Source organism: Pan troglodytes, chromosome 11 (assembly GCF_028858775.2).
Source record: "Pan troglodytes isolate AG18354 chromosome 11, NHGRI_mPanTro3-v2.0_pri, whole genome shotgun sequence".
NCBI classification, from domain to species: Eukaryota; Metazoa; Chordata; class Mammalia; order Primates; family Hominidae; genus Pan; species Pan troglodytes.
This window is the reverse complement of record NC_072409.2, coordinates 79,337,972-79,361,485: the sequence shown is the minus strand read 5'-3', so window position 1 is coordinate 79,361,485 and position 23,514 is coordinate 79,337,972. Positions and strand designations below refer to the sequence as shown.

The 23,514-nt window shown below is 42.4% G+C and overlaps 1 protein-coding gene across 32 annotated transcripts in view; it reads left to right on the top strand.

The window, feature by feature from the left end:
* Positions 1–23,514, top strand: part of MELK (maternal embryonic leucine zipper kinase) — a 102,864-nt gene that overhangs the window by 51,680 nt on the left and 27,670 nt on the right. For 23 of the 32 annotated variants that reach the window (XM_009456630.5, XM_001169038.7, XM_001168991.6 and 20 more), the window contains 3 exons: positions 3,828–3,896; positions 6,644–6,742; positions 16,463–16,549. In XM_009456630.5, the coding sequence (XP_009454905.1) occupies positions 3,828–3,896; positions 6,644–6,742; positions 16,463–16,549 (255 nt within the window). The remainder of the gene's footprint in view (positions 1–3,827; positions 3,897–6,643; positions 6,743–16,462; positions 16,550–23,514) is intronic. The other 9 variants (XM_063788569.1, XM_024345636.3, XM_063788568.1 and 6 more) reach the window with 1 other exon arrangement.

Sequence of the window (23,514 nt, the reverse complement as noted above, 5' to 3'; positions counted from 1 at the left end):
CTTAGAAGGTATATAGGCTCTGGAAAACTTTGTAATTTTGAGTTGGTCTGGTGATAATTTCCAGGCCTTTTCCCTGTGGCTGGTTACAGAAATAAAAACTCTTCCTCCCCAGTTCATCTGTATCTTGTTATTGGGCCGCAAGAAATAGCAGCCCAAGAGGCCGGGCATGGTGGCTTACGGCTGTAATCCCAGCACATTGGGAGGCTGAGGCGGGCGGATCACCTGAGGTCAGGAGTTCGAGATCAGCCTGACCAACATGGCGAAACCCTATCTCTACTAAAAATACAAAAAATTAGCTGGGCGTGGTGGCAGGCACCCATAATCCCAGCTACTCTGGAGGCTGAGGCAGGAGAATTGCTTGAACCCGGGAGGCAGAGGCTGCAGTGAGCCGAGATCACTCATTGCATTCCAGCCTGGGCAACAAGAGCGAAACTCCATCTCAAGAAGAAAAAAAAAAAAAAAGAAAAGAAGTAGCAGCCTGACCCTCAGTTTAGTCTGGGAACACAAAGAAGACAAGGACAAGCGCAAACACACACACACACACACACACACACACACACACACACACGCCAACTGTAAATGAATGCGGCCAGAAGGATGGAGGCAGATAGGTGAGGAAGCCATTGACTTGTACCGACATTGGGGTTCTCTGTTCTTATGAACTGTCTAGGATATAATTCTTACAGAATCAGTCCACCTTAAAGGTGAAGGGGAAAACAGACAGGTATGGATCACTCAGAGTCCTAAGATGTTATGGCAGGCTGGCTTTCAATTATGTTAAAGAAGTAATAAAAGTCCCAGAGAAGCATTGTCAAACAATGAATCTAAAAAGAAAGGGTCAAAAATCAGCCTCTCTGATGAGAGTAGATGGACTGACCTACAAGTGTTTCCTAGGAAGAACAGTAGCTTTCATTTTACAAATGACTTTTAATATTATTACATTTTTATTCCCTTTATCGAAAGCACTCAGTATTACCCAGAGAGCCTATTCTCTCTCTCTCTCTTTATTTTTTTTTTTTGGAGACAAGAGTTTTGCTCTTGTTGCCCAGGCTGGAGTGCAATGGCGCAATCTCGGCTCACTGTAACCTCTGCCTCTTGGGTTCCAGCGATTCTCCTGCCTCAGCCTCCTGAGTAGCTGGGAATTATAAGTGCCCGCCACCACACCTGGCTAATTTTGTATTTTTAGTAGAGACGGGGTTTCTCCATGTTGGTCAGGCTGGTCTCAAACTTCCGACCTCAGGTGATCCGCCCACCTCAGCCTCCCAAAGTGCTGGGATATCCGCCCACCTCAGCCTCCCAAAGTGCTGGGATTACAGGCGTGAGCCACTGTGCCCAGCCTGAGAGCCCATTCTTATTTATCCCTTGCCAGGGCACCTTAACACTTGCCAGAGACAGAAACTGACAAAGTCTTTTTTGTTTGTTTTGTTTTTGAGACGGAGTTTCACTCTTGTTGCCCAGGCTGGAGTACAATGGCACAATCTCGGCTCACTGCAACCTCCACCTCCTGGGTTCAAGTGATTTTTCTGCCTCAGCCTCCTGAGTAGGTGGGATTACAGACATGCGCCACCACGCCTGGCTAATATTTTGTATTTAGTAGAGACGGGGTTTCACCATGTTGGTCAGGCTGGTCTCAAACTCCTGACCTCGGCCTTCCAAAGTGCTGGGATTACAGGCATGAGCCACTGTGCCCGGCTCAGAGTTTGTTTTTGAATTGTAGCAATGAAGCCTTGAATTTATTTCTCCCTACCAAGCCTCATGTATGGCCAACTGGACCCCAACCTGAAGGCTCACTGCTGCCTGGGCTCCATGCCTATCCCTGGGAAGGAGGGGTTTTAGATACTCTAGCCAGCTCTCTGGGAGTCAGCAGTAGTCAGTGACAGTTGCCTGTGACCTTTGGAAAAGGCTTTTTCTCAATTTGTTGTTAACTTTATTAATGAATTTTTTTTTTTTTTTTTTGAGACGGAATCTTGCTGTATTGGCAGGCTGGAGTGCGGTGGCGTAATCTCAGCTCACTGCGACCTCCACCTCCCGGATTCAAGCAATTCTCCTGCCTCAGCCTCCTGAGTAGCTGGGACTACAGGTGCGCGCCACCATGCCCGGCTAATTTTTGTATTTTTAGTAGAGACGGGGTTTCACCATGTTGGCCAGGATGGTCTTGATCTCTTGACCTCGTGATCCACCTGTCTTGGCCTCCCAAAGTGCTGGGATTACAAGCGTGAGCCACCACATCCGGCCAATGATATTTTGTTATACAGAAATATCAAACGTTAATTTTGTCATATATTACTCTTTATAGTTGTTGGCTTTGCTGTCATGTCTAGAAAGATTCTAAAAATAATCACTCATGCTTTCTTCAAGTACTCTTATGGTTTTGTATTTTCTTTCTTTTTTTTTTTTTTTTTTGAGACGGAGTCTCATTCTATCGCCCAGGCTAGAGTGCTGCAGTGGCTGCAGTGACACGATCTGGGCTCACCGCAACCTCCACCTCCTGAGTTCAAGCAATTCTCCTGCCTCAGCCTCCCTAGTAGGTGGGACTACAGGCGCCCGCCACCACGCCCAGCTAATTTTTGTATTTTTTGTAGAGACAAGGTTTCCCTGTGTCAGCCAGGATGGTCTTGAACTCCTGACCTCGTGATCCACCTGCCTTGGCCTCCCAAAGTGCTGGGATTACAGGTGTGAGCCACCACGCCCAGCCTGGTTTTGTATTTTCATTTAATCTGGGTGGAATTAATTTTGGTATGTTCTATGAATTACAGTTCAATCAATTTCTCTCAAATAATTAACCTGTTATCTTAGCATCATTAAACAATGTGATTTCTGCTGTGAGAAACTGTTGTATTGCTTCCTCTGAATTGGGAAAGAGGATGTGTGTGGTAAGTTTGTAAGAGATATTCTATCATGTATTAGTATTTAGCCAAGTCCCTGATCTTATCTTTGATGACTTGGTGGCCATAATTTCTGAGTATACTAGGTTGTATACATTTGCCTTCTTAGGCTCTTTTAGTCCTAAAAGAGGTATTTACCTTAGAAAGTGGCTTTCACTAGTTTTCCTCAAAGATTGTGAATTCTGTTTTGTGGATGACCTGTTTTTAACCATAGCCTATGTACTGTCACCAAATATGCTTTTCTGCTGCTTCATTTTGTCAACTGATAATTGCTCTGAAATTATAAACTAATAATTGTTTCAGCAGTACAAAAATAGACTACAGTGTATACTTACTGTCCATTTAGTACTACAGATTCCAAAGCCGTATGACATTTTTGTTTCCTACTGTTATGTTCTTTGTGCTCTAGCCCTTCTCTGATACGTGGATAATTTAGAGGCAATGATAGTATTTAATATGCCCGATTTTGTTCTTTAAGGCAAGAAATTGATTTTTTTTTTTTTTTTGAGATGGAGTCTCGCTCTGTCACCCAGGTTGGAGTGCAGTGGCACAATCTCGGCTCACTGCAACCTCCGTCTCCTGGGTTCAAGCGATTCTCCTGCCTCAGCCTCCTGAGTAGCTGGGTTTACAGGTGCCTGCCACCACGACTGACTAATTTTTGTATTTTTAGTAGAGACAGTGTTTCACCACGTTGGCCAGGCTGGTCTTGAACTCCTGATCTCAGGTGATCTGCCCGCTTTGACCTCCCAAAGTGCTGGGACTTCAGGTGTGAGCCACCACGCCCAGCCAAGAAATTGATTTTTTTTAGTTAATAATGTTTACCAAGTATTGTAGTTGGGTGAAGTCTTCAAGCTTAAAAGTAAACCTCCAGCATGTTATTACCTAAGGAATTTGTGTCAAGGCTGATTGAACCTGAATCTCTTAAATGTTTTGTTTTTGTAGAGAGGAAAATATGATGTTCCCAAGTGGCTCTCTCCCAGTAGCATTCTGCTTCTTCAACAAATGCTGCAGGTAAACTTTATTTTTAAATAATAGAAGTCTATTGTAATTGTTTGGTTCAACTTTTAAGATATCTGTGGCGCTACATCATTTCCTATTAGCTTGAAAAAAATCCCACTCATATCTACCTTGAAAATATCCTCTATTAGATCCTTTCTTAATTATGTTGTAAACCCAGTTTATTTTAGACACCTACCATATGTCATAGCTGGTGTGGTTTTTCTTACTTTGCGAATTTTCTGTTTTCTCTAACTAGTTCTTGTTCTACTCTCTTTTATTCCCAAATTATTGATTGATTGATTGATTGATGGAGATAGAGTCTCACTCCTTAGAAGACCCCCAGGTTGGAGTGCAGTGGCGTGATCTTGACTCACTGCAACCTTCGCCTTCTGGGTTCAAGTGCTTTTTCTGCTTCTGCCTTCCGAGTAGGTGGGATTACAGGTGTGAACCACCATGCCAGGCTAATTTTTGTATTTTTAGTAGAGACAGAGTTTTCCCATGTTGGCCAGGCTGGTCTCGAACTCCTGACCTCAAGGTATGTGCCTGCCTCAGCCTTCCAAAGTGCTGGGATTATAGGCGTGAGCCTCTACACCCGGCCCCAGCTCTTTTTTTTTTTTTTTTATTTAAATGGAGTCTCCCTCTGTTGCCCAGGCTGGAGTGCAGTGGCGTGACCTTGGCTCACTGCAACCTTTGCCTCCCAGGTTCAAGTAATTCTCCTGCCTCAGCCTCCTGAGTAGCTAGTACTACAGGCGTGCGCCACCATGCCTGGCTAGTTTTTGTATTTTTAGTAGAGACGAGGTTTCACTATGTTAGCCAGGCTGGTCTCGAACTCCTGACCTCACGTTTTCTGCCTGCCTCGGCCTCTCAAAATCCAAAGTGCTGGAATTACAGGTGTGAGCCACTGGCTTTTTTTTTTTTTTTTTTGAGACAGAGTTTTGCTTTGTTGCTCAGGCTGGAGTGCAATGGTGCGATCTCGGCTCACCACAGCCTCCGCTTCCAGGGTTCCCAGGTTCAAGTGGTTCTCGTGCCTCAGCCTCCCAAGTAGCTGGGATTACAGGCATGTGCCACCATGCCTGGCCAATTTTTGTACTTTTAGTAGAGATGGGGTTTCACCATGTTGTCCAGGCTGGTCTTGAACTTCTGACCTCAGGTGATCCACCCGCCTTGGCCTCCCAAAGTACTGGGATTACAGGTGTGAGCCACTGCGCCCAGCCTGGGCTCTTTTTTTAAAAAAAAATTTTATAGACAGGGTTTTACTCTGTCGCCCAGGCTGGAGTGCAGTCGTATGATCTTGGCCCACTACAGCCTTGACCCCCAGGCTCAAGTGATAGTTCTACTTCAGCCTCCCAAGTAACTGGGACCGCTGGTATACACCACCACACCTGACTAATTTTTTGTGTTCTTTCTTTAGTTTTCTTTTTTTTTTTTTTGGTTGTTTTTAAATTTTATTTATCATTTCATTCCTTTTAATTACTTTCAGCAAACTGTATTTTTTGTAGAGATGGGGTTTCGCTATGTTGCCCAGGCTGGTTTCGAACTCCTGAGCTCAAGCGTTCTGCCTGTCTCGGTCTCCCAAAGTGCTGGGATTACAGGTATGAGCCACGGCATCCCGCCTTTTCCCAACTCTTGCTCATTAAGTATGTTAGTAGATACTGAATAAATACTTGAATAAGTTGATGTACTATTGAATGGGCCCTGTTACCTAGTTTGAGTGGTTCTCAAACTTCAGCAGATATCAAAATTACCCCAGGCTTGTTAAAATACAGATTGCTGGGCTCCAGCCCCAGAGTGTGTAATTCAATAGATCTGAGGCAGGACTGAAATTTTGCATGTCTAACAAGCTCCTAGAAGATGCTGATGCTGCAGGTCTTGGGGCCACACTTTGAGAACCACAGATTTATTGGAATGAGCCTCTGAGGGTGAAAGATAGGAGTGCTGAAGCCTAGGTAAGCACTCTACCAATTAATCAATGTATCACCTAATCTGATCTATAAAATGGGGGTTCTGAGCCTGGCCTCACTGCTATGTAGTGTTATAAGGACAAAATGAGATTGATAGGAAACACTTTGAAAATATGAGTATCTTCTTAGTGCAATTTTTTTTTCATTATGTATTCAGAATATCTTCTGGTTTTTTCATCTATTAAGTCATCTCCATCTTTTATTCAAAATTTACCTCAGGCTCACTCACCTTGATTAAGTAGGGCCAGACCACCAAATCTCCGTAATGAGATTGAAAATGCCTTACTCTTTCTTCTAGACTCCAAAATAACCTTAATCTTTGTTGATTAATTTTTCTCTCCTTACATTTGAAAATTACAAATGGAAAGGTGTGCTTTTCAACTTGTTCTGTGTGATTGTAAGCTCATTGGAGGTAGAGATTGCATATTCAGTATGAATGCCCTGCATTGTGGCTGCTTGAATGTTAAATTGGTGAATATTTCCCGTGAATAGGTTTTCCAGCAAAAGACTATTACATCATACAATAGATTGACTGAACTTCATGAATAATGTCCATACCAATGAAGTTCATGTTTGTTAAACATTTATCTTCTAAGCCTGTGTTGGTTGCTATAGTTTTCTTGCCTCTGTTGCCTTTTTAAAAGAATTTCTTCCAAGGCCATTTTAAAGTCTTTGACAGCATTTTTGTGATGATAAAGTTTACATCTGTTCTGATGCATTTTTAGTTTTCAGGAGGAAAGGTGTTCTATGTTCTCTATTTGAAATGTTAATCTCTAGCTACTTTTTAATGGCCACTAGGTGGACCCAAAGAAACGGATTTCTATGAAAAATCTATTGAACCATCCCTGGATCATGCAAGATTACAACTATCCTGTTGAGTGGCAAAGCAAGAATCCTGTAAGTAAAATGAAATCCAGTAGAATTTTTTTTTTTTTTGACTTTGTGTGGTCTTTGGGTGAATTCAGAACCTACAATGATGTGGTCTAAATATACAAGAAAATATATTAATCAGATTGGTGTTTGGGAGACTTGTAACCTAATGGACAGTGGTTCCTTAACCCCATCTGCAAATGAGAATTACCTGGGACCTTAAAAAGAAATGCCTGCTCCCCATCCCAGAACACTTAATGGGAGTTTTTAAAAGCTCCCAGGTGTTTCTCATGTGCAGTCAGTCACGGTGCTCTGGGAATCTTGGACAAGTTACTTAACTTTGCAGAACCTATTTATTCATCTGTAAAAAGTAGGTTAAACCAGTTCTACTTCCCAGAGAAGTTATGAGGGTACAGTAGTTCTCAAACTTTTTAGTTTGAGGATCCCTTTATACTCTTAATATTTATTTATTCATTAAAAACTAACGTGATAAAACTATTGCATATTAACACAAATATTTTTATGAAGAATAACCATTTACAAAATAAATTTAGCAAAAAGAATGACATTGTTTTACAACTTTGCAAATTTCTTTAAAGTCTGGCTTAATAGAAGACACCTGTATAGACACCTGCTTCTGTGTTCAGTCTGTTTTGATAGGTTGTTTTGATTGAAGCCAAGGAATAAAATGCAGCCTCACACAGATATGTAATAGGAAAAGGAAGAAAAATTTTAATAGCCTTTCAGACAGTTTCTGATAGCCCATTAAAACTTGAAAAATGGTAGTTTCTTAAAGGGTAATTGCATGTGGAATCTGAAGCCATATCAATGAAATTTTGTACTGTATTCCATAAAATCCATTGTTCTGTCCATTGGATCTTTTCCCCACATAACATGATGCATTGGTTATTTGGAAAACACTGGTTTGCTGAGTTATGCAAATCTTCCAAACGTTAACACATTTCGTTATACAACATTAAATCACATTCCTTAAAATCACTACTGATCTCAGTAGAAAAGTCTTTAACTATTGGAAAGCACTCAAGATCATAGTGGCAAATAAAAGTTTTCTAAATTCTAATTTTTGCTTAAAAGCTAAAATTCTATCATTGACAACAAATATGTCATTTTCCTTGAACTGACAAGTTCCCTTGGTTCATTTTTGAGAAAATGTCTGCTGAACATTTAAGTCTAAATAACTATAGTTAGTCTGTGTCCTTTCTCATCAAAATGGTGTTCTTTGAAAAAAATGGCTAATTAGGCCAGGCACGGTAGCTCACACCTGTAATCCCAGCACTTTGGGCGGCTGAGGCAGGCGTATTACTTGAGGTCAGGAGTTCCAGACCAGCCTGGCCAACATGGTAAAACCCCGTCTTTACTAAAAATGCAAAAAATTAGCTGGCATGGTAGTGCCTATAATCCCAGGTTCTCAGGAGGCTGAGGCAGAAGAATTGCTTGAACTCGGGAGGCAGAGGTTGCAGTGAGCTAAGAGCGCCACCACACTCCAGCCTTGGGTGACAGCGAGACTCTGTTTCAAAAAGAAAAGTAAAGAGGCTGGGTGCGGTGGCTCACATCTGTAATCCCAGCACTTTGGGATCCCAGGCGGGTGGATTATGAGGTCAGGAGTTCGAGACCAGCCTGACCAATATGGTGAAACTCTGTCTCTACTAAAAATACAAAAATTAGCTGGGCGTGGTGGCACACACCTGTAATCCGAGCTACTCAGGAGGCTGAGGCAGGAGAATAGCTTGAACCCGGGAGGAGAGTGAGACTCCATCTCAAAAGAAAAAGAAAAAAAAAAGGCTAATTGAGCTCATAATTCAGTCATACAGGTGCTTTTCCTCGAGACAGCTATCCAACTTTGGTATTGTAGAAGTACATTATGCTACTTCCTATTTAGTCACACAGAGTATTAAAAACATGTACTCAAAGTAAAAATGTAATAAAATTAATATCTTTTACTGGTTTATCAGGGAAATTCTTAATTGAAACTGGCTTCTTTTCGAACTATGGGTATATGACAAAGAATACAATATTTTAGTACAGTTTGGTGCCACTGCATTGATTCATACTAAGGTGCCAGCAATTTATTTATTTAATTTTAATTTTTTATTTTTTTGAGAGGGAATCTCGCTATTATCGCCCAGACGGGAGTGCAATGGCACGATCTTGGCTGACTACAACCTCCGCCTCCCAGTTTCAAGCAATTCTCCTGCCTCAGCCACCCGATTAGTTGGGATTACAGCTGCCTGCTACAACGTTTGGCTAATTTTTGTATTTTTAGTAGAGATGGGAGTTCACCATGTTGGCCAGGCTGGTCTTGAACTCCTGACCTCAGATGGTCCGCCTGCCTTGGCCTCCCAAAATGCTGAGATTACAGGCATGAGCCACTGCACCCAGCTGCCAGCAATTTTATCACTGCATTCGTACCATCCATACAAATGTCAACACTTTGAAAAATGAAAAATAATATTATTATAAAAATAGTTTGACCTTGGAGACTCTCAGGCATCTGCAGACCGTGCTTTGAGAACTGGTCTAATATGCGTATATGTAAAAAACATAAACAACATCAAGTGTTATTTAAGTTTAAACAATTTAAAAAATACTATTTCTACATTGTTTTTAAAAAATGCTTTTTTTTTTTTTTTTGAGATGGAGTCTCGCTCTGATGCCCAGGCTGGAGTGCAATGGCGCAGTCTCGGCTCACCACAACCTCCGCCTCCTGGGTTCAAGTGATTCTCTTGCCTCAGACTCCCGAGTAGCTGGGACTACAGGCATGTGCCACCATGCCTGGCTAATTTTTATATTTTTAGTAGAGATGGGGTTTCACTGTGTTGGCCAGGCTGGTCTTGAACTCCTGACCCGCCTGCCCCGGCCTCTCAAAGTGCTGGGATTACAGGCATGAGCCACTGTGCCTGGCCTTAAAAATGCTTTTTTTCAAACAAATGGCCACTTGGTAAAAATGTGGATATTACTATAGGACTTGGATATTTTGTGTATTAGTTATTGCTGCATTAAAAACTACCCTGAAATTTAGTGGCTTAAAACAATAATTTGGCTGGGCGTGGTGGCTCACACCTGTAATCCTAGCACTTTGGGAGGCCGAGGCAGGTGGATCACCTGAGGTTGGGAGTTTGAGACCAGCCTGACCAACATGGAGAAACCCCGTTTCTGCTAAAAATACAAAATCAGCTGGGCGTGGTGGTGCATGCCTGTAATCCCAACTACTCGGGAGGCTGAGGCAGGAGAATCACTTGAACCTGGGAGGCGGAGGTTGCAGTGAGCCAAGATTGCGCCATTGCACTCCAGCCTGGGCAACATGAGTGAAACTCTGCCTCAAAAAATAAATTAATTAAAAAAAACAGTAATAATTTACAGTTCTGTGGACCAGATATTTGGGCTGGGTTCAGCTGGGCCGTTCTTATGTAGGCCTTACCTGTGGTCGTGGCTACAGTCATCTTGTAACTGGGCTGAATGGTCCAAGCCTCACTAGAAAGACTGGCTGTTTCCTGGGCCACATGTGTCCATCAGGCTAACCTGGACTTTTTTATGTAGCAACTGGATTTCTTTCTTTCTTTTCTTTTCTTTTCTTTTTTCTTTTTTTTCCCGAGTCTCACTCTGTCACCCAGGCTGGAGCAGTGGCACGATCTCTGCTTACTGCAAGCTCTGCCTCCCGGGTTCATGCCATTCTCCTCCCTCAGCCTCCCGAGTAGCTGGGACTACAGGTGCCTGCCACCACCCGGCTAATTTTTTGTGTTTTTGGTAGAGATGGGGTTTCACCATGGTAGCCAGTATGGTCTCGATCTCCTGACCTTGTTATCCGCCTGCCTCGGCCTCCCAAAGTGCTGGGATTACAGGCATGAGCCACTGCACCCGGCCAGCAACTAGATTTCAAAAGAAGAAAGAGGATAAGCCCTAATGCTCTAGCATTTTTCAAGCTTCTGCTAGCATTGTACTTACTAATGTCCCACTGGCCAAAGCAAGCCATGTGACAAAGCCCAGAGCCACTATGGAAGGTGTATCTTTCAAGGTTGTACAATTCTTATTCCCTATTTATAGATAAGGGAACGGAAAAATGAAAAGCAACTATTTAAGATATAAATTTAGTGAGAAGAGTGGCATTGCTTTACATCTTTGCCAATTTCTTTGAAGTCTGTCTTATTAGAAGACAACTCATGTGCTTCTGCATTCAGCCTGTTTTGATAATGTCATTTTGATTGAAACAAATGAAGAAAATACAGCCTCACACAGATATGTAATTAGAAAAAATAGAAGTATTTTAATAGTGTTTCCAGATAATTGGGGATATTCTCTGATATCTCACCAAAACTTTTGCAGTGGACTAGGACATGTGCAGGAATCAGCAGAATAGCTTAGAGGTGTGTCTCAGATATGCCACAGCATAGAATTGGTAGAGCTGTGGGGTATTTGCTTTCTGGAATAATCACACCAATGTAAATATCCTTCCCAGTAGCCAGCTCGTCTTGGAAAGATAGACTATACTTGCTCCAAGCCCTTTCTCACTGTTCTGCCCACTATTAATGGGCCATGTGGCCTGAGCTGAAATCACTCCTGATTCTCCTATGACTGTCAACTCCTAAAACTTCTGTTATCTAAATTCCCCCAGCCCTACATGACATCTTTAATATCTATTGAGCAAATACAACATAATTCTAACAGCAACCACACCAAGATCCTAAGAAAAGCAGAATGTGCAAGCGTCTGAGCAGTGTAGCAGCAGAACCAGGGAAGCTGTGATGTGCCCCTTGTGAGGTGGAGAGAGTGGGTGGTGCAAATGCCTGTGTTCAGCCATTGGGGGTCATCATTTCTCCATGTGCGGAGGGCTTTGCACATCTTCTCAGCCATGATCCTAATAGGATAGAATACATTACTGTTTGTGTTAGATGCCAAAATGAAGAAAGTCTCTGCTTTCTACAACCCCAAGAGTTTTTTTTTATTTGGGACACAGTATAAAGTAAAATATATAAAGTTATGAGTGTTCCAAAAGAGTATACAGTTTCCCTTACATCTTTTTTTTGTTTGTTTTTTTGAAATGGAGTTTCGTTCTTGTTGCCCAGGCTGGAGTGCAGTGGCGTGATCTCGGCTCACCGCAGCCTCTTCGTCCTGGGTTCAAGCGATTTTCCTGCCTCAGCCTTCCGAGTAGCTGAGATTACAGGCATGCACCACCACGCCTGGCTGATTTTGTATTTTTAGTAGAGATGGGGTTTATCCATGTTGGTCAGGCTGGTCTTTAACTCCCGACCTCAGGTGATCCGCCGACCTCAGCCTCCCAAAGTTCTGGGGTTACAGATGTGAGCCACCATGCCCAGCCTCCCTTACATCTTAATTTAATAATTGCTACTATTTATTGAGCACGTAGAGTAGAATAGTGTACTATTATAATAAGGGCTCTCTGTATATTATACTGTGGTAAAGTATAGGTAGAACTGTTAGGATAGTACCTTTAAGAGTCAGGCACTATCCTATGGGCTTTATGTTGTTTTAACTCCTTTAATCCATTTAATCTGTACACCAATCCTCCGAAGAAGGTACTATTATTGCCCCCTTTTGCAGATGAGGCAACTGAGACACAGAATCATTAAGTAACTTGCCCATGGTCAAACAACGAACGAGTAAGTGTAGAACCAGGATTTAAACCCACACCGAAGGGTTCTGGAATGGAATGGATCTGATAGGCTTGCTGATTCAAGCTCAGGGCCCACATCCTGTGTATTTGCAGCCTTTGTGGCGAGCATTGCTTATCTGGTGTCTATTGAAGTAGCTACTGGATCAGAGTGATGGAGAGGTGGCATTGTGTTATGGTAGGAAAACCTGGGGCTAGGAATGAAAAATGCCAGTCTTAGGCAGATCACAGGAACTTTTCTGAGTCTTCATTTTATCACCTCTAATATGGGTATTCTAATGTCAATCTGTGTATGTTTGGGTCATGTTTTGCCATTTATAGAGTACCTTTACATATTGTATCATTAATCTCTTTTGCCTGCCTTGCAGAGCTGTTACAGGATCAAATGAATTATATACAGGAGAGGCATAATGGATTGTTGTTGCTTTTTGAAGGATTTGCTTTTCTCTTTCAGTGTTGTGTTTCATCAAGAGTGAACTATTAAAAAAAATTCAGATTTCCTTGAATATTTAAGGTATAGATGCTGTCTGTTCTGTAACTCTATGCATGATCTCCTCCTACCATTTTCATACATAGTTCTGGTACCCAAGTATTGTATCAAATAGAAATTATAGTCAGTTTCATTTTCTGCCCTGGCGAACAGGAAATGTAGTAGGCACGGATAATCCAAAATAATTGGCTAGCTTTTGGTATGCAGTTTTGTACTTAATTTGAGTATGTGTGGCTGAGGATTCAGAGCGCTTTAAGTATTGATCCTCTTTGGAAGACACAGCTTGAGATTAATCATGTTTTTTAGACCGTTGGTATATTTTCTACCGCACTCATTTCATTGCTTCCAGTTCAGGAGCCCAGCAGAGATAGTAGAACCTCCTTCTTCCATCTCCTGCCTTTCTCACACATATGCCCTGTGGTAAAGGTATAGGCAGGAGGCTGCGGGAGAGAGGGGTTCTTTTACAGTTAAAAAAACATTTTTTTTTTACACTTAAGATGATGGAGGGAACCTCAAAAATTTATTTTCTTGCTTGAGCAGTGTTGACATCAACAAGAGGATACCAGGTATTAAGGTGTCTAGGCTTCTGAGGTTGAGACCATCTTGAGGGGAAATCTACAGTTCTAGGAGCGGTCATAGTCAAAGCAGCACAATGAAAACTTATTCTTAGCACTTTGGACTTTCACAGTACCACTAGTATAAACCTTTGTGGTCTCTACTTTGTAACACATGAGGTTGTGCTTATACCAGTCAATAATGCAAGGCTGTCTCAGTCTGTTTGAGCTACTGTGACAAAATACCATAAATTGAGTGGCTTAGAGAGAACAGAAATTTATTTCTTGCATTTCTGGAGGTTGGGAAGTTCAAGATCAAGGAATCATAGAGCTAGAGTTCTGGAGAGTAAAAATAAAAAAAAAAAAGATCAAGGCACCAGCAGATTTGGTGTTTGATGAGGGCCCACTTTCTGGTTCATAGAATGGCTCTTTCTTGCTGTGTCCTCACATGGTGGAAGGGGAGAAAGGGGAAAGGCCTCTGGAGCCTCTTTTCTTTCTTTTCTTTTCTGTTTCTTTTTCTTTTTTAAAGAGTTAGGGTCTCATTCTTTTACCTGGGCTGGAGTGCAGTGGCTTGATCATACCTCACTGTAACCTTGAACTCTTGGGCTCAAGTGATCCTCCCACCTCAGCCTCCTGAGTAGCTAGGACTACGCATGTGAGCCATTGCACCTGGCTAATTTTTGAATATTTTTTTGTAGTAATGGAGTCTTGCTGTATTGCCCAGGCCAGTCTCCAACTCCTGGCTTCAAGTGATCCTGCCACCTTAGCTTCCCAAAGCCCTGGGATTACAGGCATGAGCCATTGTACTTTGGCCTGGGGCCTCTTTTATAAGTGTAATAACCCCATTTATGAGGGCAGAGCCCACTCGTGACCTACTCACCTCCCAAAGGCCCAACCTCCTAATACTATTACACTAGTGATTAGGTTTCAGCGTATGAATTGAGGGGAAAAATTTGTCTTTACTGTTTCCTTTCATGATGGCAGCCTGACTTTCTCTTGAGCTTGTTGTTACAACTGTGATGTTCAAAACAAGGGAAGCTCATGATATTGCCCTGCCTTGTGCTGGGCAGACCTCTCTTTCATGTTATGTTTGGTTCTGAATACCTCACTTTGATGTGTAGTATCAACCTGGAGTGTGATCTAAAGAAAGGGCCAGAATAGTAAGGGGAGTTAATCATTAAAGTGGAGGTTGGCGGAACTAGAAAACGGAAGACTTGCAGAGGAAAGGTTGCTTATAATAGGAATACGCAAATTTCTGAAAGGCTCTTTTATCACAGAGGAAATAGAATTATGACTGTTGGTGAAAATAACCAGTTTTTGAGGGCCTACTCTGTTGAGATGTTGTACTAGGCACTTGCTCTATGTTGCATATATTGCAGGGCACGTACCATCTCTCTCTAGCAGATGATGAAACTGAGACTCAGAGGTGTGGTCGTGTTCAAGGCCACATGGTTATTAAGTCCTGTTGCAATTAAAACTAAGATCTGTCTAATTCCCAAGACTGTTAGCCATCAGGTTGTACCAATTCCCAGTGGACAGAGATCACAGGGAGACAGACCTCAGGCAGCAGGAGGGAGATGCTAACCATTCCAGCTGTTCTGTGTACCCTGGAGAGGAGGCCTTTAAGCAGAACATAAAGCATCCCTCACTTGGGCTGCCATAAAGAGAGATTTTTTTTTTTTTTTTTTTTTGGAGATGGAGTTTCACTGTTGTTGCCCAGGCTGGAGTGCAATGGCTTGATCTCAGCTCCCCACAACCTCCGCCTCCTGTGTTCAAGCGATTCTCCTGCCTCAGCCTCCTGAGTAGCTGGGATTACAGGCATGCTGGCTAATTTTGTATTTTTAGTAGAGACGGGGTTTCTCCACGTTGATCAGGCTGGTCTCGAACTCCTGACCTGAGATGATCCACCCACCTCGGCCTCCCAAAGTGCTGGGATTACAGGCGTGAGCCACCGCACCTGGCCTAAGAGAGTTATGTTGGAAAGATGAACTTTAAAGTTGTATTCCTCTGCTTCTCTTCCTGTGTAATCTTCTGAGCTCCCTTCCAGGTCCAGGCCAGGCTATTCCTGATTCCTGCCTTTTTGTTCTCAGTGATCCTTGCTTGGTTCTGAGAACCCATTTCCAGCCCTACCTTTAGTGAGGTACCGTCATGTAGGGATTATTTGGATAATTTCTGTCCTTAAGCAAAATGAATTTTGTGTAGAGGCTCTTACTTATATTCTTTTTTAAAGTTGTGGTTCAGCAAAATAACGATCGTTTGGCATCTATGGCACCATCGTAAAGGCTCCTTGAATTGTGCTAAACATAAACATAACCTGAGGTACCCTGTGCTCTACAAGTTTGAATCACTCTTTTACCAGTCTGTTGTATAGCCACTGATTTTAGATGCCTAGGTGGCTGCTCTTTGATGAAAATACCAATGCAGGTCTTGTGGTAGGGAAGGGGAGTATACAGTCCCTGGGCTGTACAACAGAACTTTTTTTTTTTTTTTTTTTTTTTTTTTGAGACAGAGTCTCGCTCTGTTGCCCAGGCTGGAGTGCAGTGGCACAGTGTCAGCTCACTGCAGCCTCCGCCTCCTGGGTTCAAGTGATTCTTGTGCCACAGCCTCCCAAGTGGCTGGGATTACAGATGCTCGCCACCACACCTGGCTAATTTTTGTATTTTTAGTAGAGATGGGGTTTCACCATGCTGGCCAGGCCAGTCTCAAACTCCTGACCTCAGGTGATCTGCCCGCCCCAGCCTCCGAAAATGCTAGAATTACAGGTGTGAACTATTGTGCCCGGCATTGTACAACCGAACTTTAACAACAGTTGCTCAGATGATGATGATGGGGGTAAAGAGTTGGGAAAGAGCACATCTTCTTGAAATGCTTGCTGGAATATGCTTACTTCTTAAAAGATTATAGAGAATATTGATTCTTCCCCAAGAAATTGACAGATTCATGTTTTACATAATGATATTTGATTGTATAAAGTAATTATACTGATTTTAAAATGTGAAAACAATGAATATATTTGTAATTTTTTGTTAATAAAGTGCATAAATTTTTTTTTGTAGTTTATTCACCTTGATGATGATTGCGTAACAGAACTTTCTGTACATCACAGAAACAACAGGCAAACGATGGAGGATTTAATTTCACTGGTAAGAAATACAGCATGGGCTGGGCGCAGTGGCTCACGCCTGTAATCCAAGCACTTTGGGAGGCCGAGGTGGGAGGATCACTTGAGGTCAGGAGTTTGAGACCAGCCTGGCCAATGTGGTGAAACCCCATCTCTACTGAAAATACAAAAATTAGCCGGGTGTGGTGGCACATGCCTGTAATCCCAGCTACTCGGGAGGCTGAGGCACGAGAATCACTTGAACCCGGGAGGCAGAGGTTGCAGTGAGCTGAGATCACACCACTGCACTCCAGCCTGGGCGACAAGAGCTAAACTCCATCTCAAAAAAAGAAAAAGAAAAAAAATACAGCACCAATTTGAGAGTAGTATCTTTTGTTTCATTGTTCTTTATTTTATCAGTACATGAAAAATAGTATAGCATTTTCAGACCTGTGATTTTATTATGGGTACAAATATTGCATTTAAAAAATATTTACATATGATTTCCACACAGTCCTGATGTGTGCTAGATATCTTCTTTAAAAATGAACACTCCATACTTAAAACATTGATGAAGAAGAATTACAGTGAAAAAATAATTAAGAAACAACTGGCCGGGCACGGTGGCTCACGCCTGTGATCCCAGCACTTTCGGAGGCTGAGGTGGGCAGATCACGAGGTCAGGAGATCGAGACCATCCTGGCTAACACAGTGAAACCCCGTCTCTACTAAAAATACAAAAAATTAGCCAGGCGTTGTAGCGGATGCCTGTAGTCTCAGCTACTTGGGAGGCTGAGGCAGGAGAATGGTATGAACCTGGGAGGCGGAGTTTGCAGTGAGCCAAGATCACTCCACTGCACTCCAGCCTGGGCGACAGAGTGAGACTCCATCTCAAAAAGAAAAGAAAAGAAAAGAAACAACAAACTAGTGCACAAAGAATGGACAGAGTTCTAATTTTGACTACTTTAAAGTTCTCTAACATGCAACTGGGTTTCTGCTGTGGAAATGAGGTAAACACAAAGCAATTTTCTTCTCACCTGAAAGCAACAGCAGCGTCACGTCACCCCTAAGTGGACAAACCAAATACCATGAAAGCATTATCATGATTTCTGGTGTTGGATTATTTTGGCTCTTTCAGATGCTCAGTCTCTAGATCATACCTGTGTTTTTAGTGTGTGTGTGTGTGTGTGTGTGTGTGTGTGTTTTAAGAGATCAAGGCAGTCACAGCTGTCTCTAATGTGAAGGGTGACTTGTACCTCGCTTTGTTCCTGGCCCAGTAATATGTCTTCTATCACCTGTGATTTATGTTTGCTTTATCTGTTCTTTAACTTGCAAGGTGGAGTACTTAAGCAATTTTTTAAAAAAATTAAACAAAGCTTTGCTAAGGCACAATTCTTTTCAGTAAGGAGAAAATATAAAGGAATTCTTCTGAATGATGTAATAAGTAAAGACACACAGAATGTATCTGGAAATGGTAGTATAATTTACTTTTTCATGGATAATGCCATTAGGGAAATAGTAAGACTTGGGAATTGCTGTAAGATTTGTGTGGTCCTCAGTCTTTCATTAGTGAAAATTTGAAGTTTCCATTTAAGCAACCTGAAAAAATAAATTGTAGGACATTTTCTTTGGGATAATCTTTAATGGAAGACTATACTTTAGATACTGAAATTTTAAAAAATGTTATTATAGAAAAATTTACCCACCAAAGTAGAGAGAATAGTATAACAACACTGAGTTTACATGTTCTCATCATTCAGTTCCAATAGTTAATAACATTTTGCCAATTTAATCTATATCCTACCACTTTCTCCCTTCTTCCCTTTCCAGCTGGGATATTTCCAAGTAAATCCCAGATAGCATGTCAGTTTATCCAGGACAAATTGGTATGAGATCCACAAACTTTAAAAATCTGAATCTTAAAAGTAACATACTTAAGCCGGGCGCGGTGGCTCATGCCTGTAATGTCAGCACTTTGGGAGTCCGAGGCGGGCGGATCATGAGGTCAGGAGATTGAGGCCAACATGGTGAAACCCCGTTTCTACTAAAAATACAAAAATTAGCCGGGTGTGGTGGCACGTGCCTGTAATCCCAGCTACTCGGGAAGCTGAGGCAGGAGAATGGCTTGAACCTGGGAGGCAGAGGTTGCAGTGAGCCAAGATCACGCCACTGCACTCCAGCCTGGTGACAGAGTGAGACTCCGTCTCAAAAAAAAAAAAAAAAAAAAGTAACATACTTAGAGTTTCAATAATCATTGAAAAAAAGTCTTTAAAATGGTATCTTTTATGACGTCTCTACCTATAATTTTCAGACTTAAAAGTGAAATGGAAATACAAATTATTTGCTTTCCTTCTGGTGCATAAAACATAACAAAGTATAGTAGAGGTTGTTTCCTGGTGTTACAGTTCTCTGAAGATCTTCTCAGTTATTCTGAAAGTTAAGCATGACCAACATCAAGAATGTAGTGAGGAAAGTAATAGTTTTTCTTCCTTTGTACTCTTTTCTCATTCTTAAATCCCTGTTCATACTTCGTTGAGTCCCAGGGATGAGTAGGATATAGGCTACTCACTCTAGATCAGAGATTCTCACCTTGGCTGTATAGTGGCATATCTTGGGAACTTTAATTCTGATGTTTAGGTCTCAACCCCACAGATGATGATTCAGTTGGTCTAGGGTATGGCCGAGGCATGAGAATTTTTAGAAATCTTCCCAGCTGACTGTGGTACGCAGCCAGAGTCGAAAAGCAGTGCTCTAGATTCTTGCTGTTCAAAGTGTGGTCTGGGACCAGCAGCAGCAGCATCCAGGTGCTTTTTAGCCGCGAAGACTCTCAGGCCTCACCTCAGACCTACTGAATCGGAATCTGTGTCAAATCTCCAAGTGGTTCATATGGTTAGTAAAGCTTCAGAAGCATTGGTCTAGGTCAGTTCTCAACCAGGAGTGATTTTGGCACTCAGGGGGCATTTGGCAGTGACTAGAGACATTTTTGGTTGTCGTAACTGGGGTTTGTGTATGTGTACTAATGCCATCTAGCGGGTAGAGGCCAGGGATGCTGCCAAACATCCTTCAATGCACAGAAGAGCCCCTCACAACAAACAGTTATCCAGGTCAGATGTCAGTAGTGCCAAGGTTGAGAAACCCTTGTCTGGGTAGCTCAGAGAATTCATACTGGCTCTACATACTTTCCAATTTGAAGAGCCTCAGGAAAACCAGGTTTGAGACTAGCCAGGGTCTGTTATGTTTTTCTGTGACATCCTGAGAGCTCTGCCTTCACTTTTGGGGCTAATTAGACAGGACAGAGAGAGATTAGTTCTGTGTGATCCATATGCTGGTATGGTGCTGCTGATCTTTGTGCAGAGAGAGAGAGAAACAATATTACTCTCAAACATTCAACTTATAAGAACTCCCACTTTTATATTATATACAGGAGCACTCTGAAACTGCTTTTTCTATGCAGCCGTGAGCCTCCTATGTCTCATGATTTTGAGTGATCTCATTGTATTCCTTTTGAGATTTCCCAGCAGTGCTTTCCTTACTGTCTTCCTGTTCCTCCAGCCCTGAGTGGCTCTGGATTGTGGCAGCAGCCAGTCCTCTGCTAGGGGACCTTCACTAAGGGTCACATGTGTGTTCGAGAACCTATTCAGTCCAGGACAGATCCATTTTCCCCATCCCTGTGATGTAAACACCCATGTGTGTAAAGACTGAAGGCCTCAGGAGGAGGGTCAGAGGAAGGGTAGGGGCCACTCCTCCGTGTCTGTGCCCCTCTGCACTAGTAGCTGCCTCTCCTCACCCCAGGTGCCAGGACACTTCTTTAACATTTAACTGGGGATTTAAGAATGTTTTTAGTTTTCTAGAAATGGAACTTTCTCATAGGTAACCCTATCACTTTACTTTCAGACATTTGACTTTCAAAAGAGGGAATTGCCTAAAAGATAAGGGAAACCTTTGTCTTAGACTTGTGGATTGACATCACCTGAAAGCATAACTAATGTGTTGATTTATCTGTTATTGAACACAGAACTCTCCTGTGCATCTTATAATGAGAAGTATACAGTGACACTGGCCAGAAAGTTATGAAAAAGATGCTTTTTTTGCCTAGGGAAAAGGAGGGTTTAGAGGATGGTTGTAGAAATCCTAGGCATGTTTAGGAAACTCCATCTAAAACTCTTAGCACTATCCAGGAATTGTTTACAATGCCTGGGTTATGCCATGCCATCATTGATAAGAAAGTGGCAACTTGTTTCTTAGCCATTATCTCTAGTCAGTTTATGACATCTCTTTCAAAAAGGTGGCTATCGTACATGGGGCTATCATAGATGTGGGGTGGGAAAAAGTCTTTAATGTAGTTTTTGGAAAGTGGAGAGTGATTATAAGTATATATTTTCCACCCCACCATAGTTTCCCAGCCACCTTCTCCATGAAGCCTCTTCTTTTCTTTTCTTTTCTTTTCTTTCTTTCTTTTTTTTTTTTTGAGATGGAGTCTCCCTCTGTCGCCAGGCTGCAGTGTAGCGGCAGAATCTCTGCTCCCTGCAACCTCTGCCTCCCGAGTTCAAGCGATTCTCCTGCCTCAGCCTCCCATATAGCTGGGATTACAGGCGCCTGCCACCACACCCAGCTAATTTTTGTATGTTTTGTAGAGACAGGGTTTCACCATGTTGGCTGGGCTGGTCTCGATCTCCTAACTTCAAGTGACCCACCCGCCTCAGCCTCCCAAAGTGCTAGGATTAAAACATGTATGAGCCACTGCGCCCGGCCGTGAAGCCTTACTGTCCTTTCTTTGCCTCACCCTGTTTGGATTAAAGGTAACATTTCATAATTTATGACAGTATTTTATGCTTCCCCTACTAGATTGATTGGGCCATTTATGCAAATTTCAAAGCATATACTATGATCGTGGCCATCTAAGTTATTAACTAATAAAATTCATTACTAAAAACAGAGTTGGTAGTTGACTTTTGAGTCATGTACTTTGTGAGGGGGCTACATAGCATGAAAGACTATTCCGTACTGTTAAAAGTTAACACTTTTGTAGGGCAGATAGCCCCATAGTTTTCTCAGTACATTATTTAGAAACTTTCCATTAAACATAGTGGATTGAACAGCTAAGTTTACGTCGAACACTTCCTAAAACCTTAACAAAAAGGGATAAAAAGGCAAAACATTTACAAACAGAATAAAAGGGGAGACAAAGGGATGTCATTAGAAGTTTGGAAGATATAGGTTAGTGGTATAAGTGGTAGTTGTCAGAGCATTTTGGAGAAAGCTGAAAGCTAAGTGCTTGCAGTGAGAAAGGCATCAAGCAAACTGATGAGAGCTCCAGAAAGGCTCAGGAATCAGAGGTACCAGGAGCCTCTGAAGTCAGGGAAGTGAAGAGGAAAAACAGGAAAATGGGTGAAAGCCTGTATTAGAAGCAGTTAGAACCCTAGATTCCTTTCTCTACCTGTGCTGCATAACAGCCTCCTCTTCCCCATCCTGGCAGAAGACTGGAGGTCACAAGGCATTCTTGTACCAAATACAGCTCAGATGCGGATGATGAACCATTCTGAAATGGATGCACAAAGTCTTCATATTGAACAGTGCACCACCATCTCGAATTCCCTTCCCTATTCAACTTTGAGAATGCTGAAACCAGGATTTGTATCCTATTTGCAGTGATGGTGGGGAAAATATTGGAAGATTTATCTCCAGGGAAAAGCTAAGATAAATGTCCTACTATATTAGTGGTTGGGAGTTCAAGTTCCTGTCCGTTCATCTTAGAGAGGAGCCTTCAAGGTATTGAGCAGCCCCATCATACACATAGAACGTCTCATCAGCTGTGTAACGTAATTCTTCACTTTTAAGTAGAAACAGACAACCAAAAATCACTAGAAATTTGAGGAAAACTTCTAACGTGAAAGTCGGAGATCAAAACAAATGGAGTAAGGTAGGGAGAGGAAAGAAGAAAAAGTAGATACTGAGAAAAAAAAAAACCCAGATATGCAGGGAACGGGAGAAAATGGCTAAAAACTGCTAATTAACATTCTCAGATAAGTGATTTTCATTCTTGACATAGGAATAAGATGAATAAAAATGAACATTCCAAGAGATAGCTCTTGAAAATCTAAAATGTGACCACAGAAATTAAAAGCTCAGTAAAAGTGTTTGAAAATGAAATTCATTTGAAATCTTTTAAAAGTAGAACCTGGTGAGCCAGGTGCGGTGGCTCACACCTGTAATCCCAGCACTTTGGGAGGCCAACGCGGGCAGATCATGAGGTCAGGAGATTGAGACCATCCTGGCTAGCACGGTGAAACCCTGTCTCTACTAAAAATACAAAAAAAATAGCCGGGTGTGGTGGCGGGCGCCTGTAGTCCCAGCTACTCGGGAGTCTGAGGCAGGAGAAGGGCGTGAACTTGGGAGGCGGAGCTTGCAGTGACCTGAGATCACGCCACTGCACTCCAGCCTGGGCGACAGAGCAAAGTAGAACAGCTGGGCACGGTGGCTTACGCCTGTAAACCCAGCACTTTGGGAGGCTGAGGCGGCAGGTGGATCACTTGAGACCAGGAGTTCGAGACCAGCCTGGCCAACATGGTGAAACCTCATCTCTACTAAAAATACAAAAATTAGCCAGGCGTGGTGGCATGCGCCTGTAATCCCGAGTACTCGGGACCCTGAGGCGAGAGGATCGCTTGAACCCAGGAGGCAGAGGTTGTAGTGAGCCGAGATTGCACCATTGCACTCCAGCCTGGGCGATAGAGCGAGACTCTATCTCAAAAAAAGGGAAAATAATGCAAGAAGAAATATTCCAGGCTGGGCACTATGGCTCACGCCTATAATTCTAAAACTGAGAGGCCAAGATGGGAGGATTGGTTGAGGCCAGGAGTTCAAGATCAGCCTGGGCAACATAGTGAGATCCTATCTCTATTTTATTTTATTTTATTTATTTATTTATTTTTGAGACAGAATCTTGCTCTGTCGCCCAGGCTGGAGTGCAGTGGCACGATCTCTGCTCACTGCAAGCTCTGTCTCCCA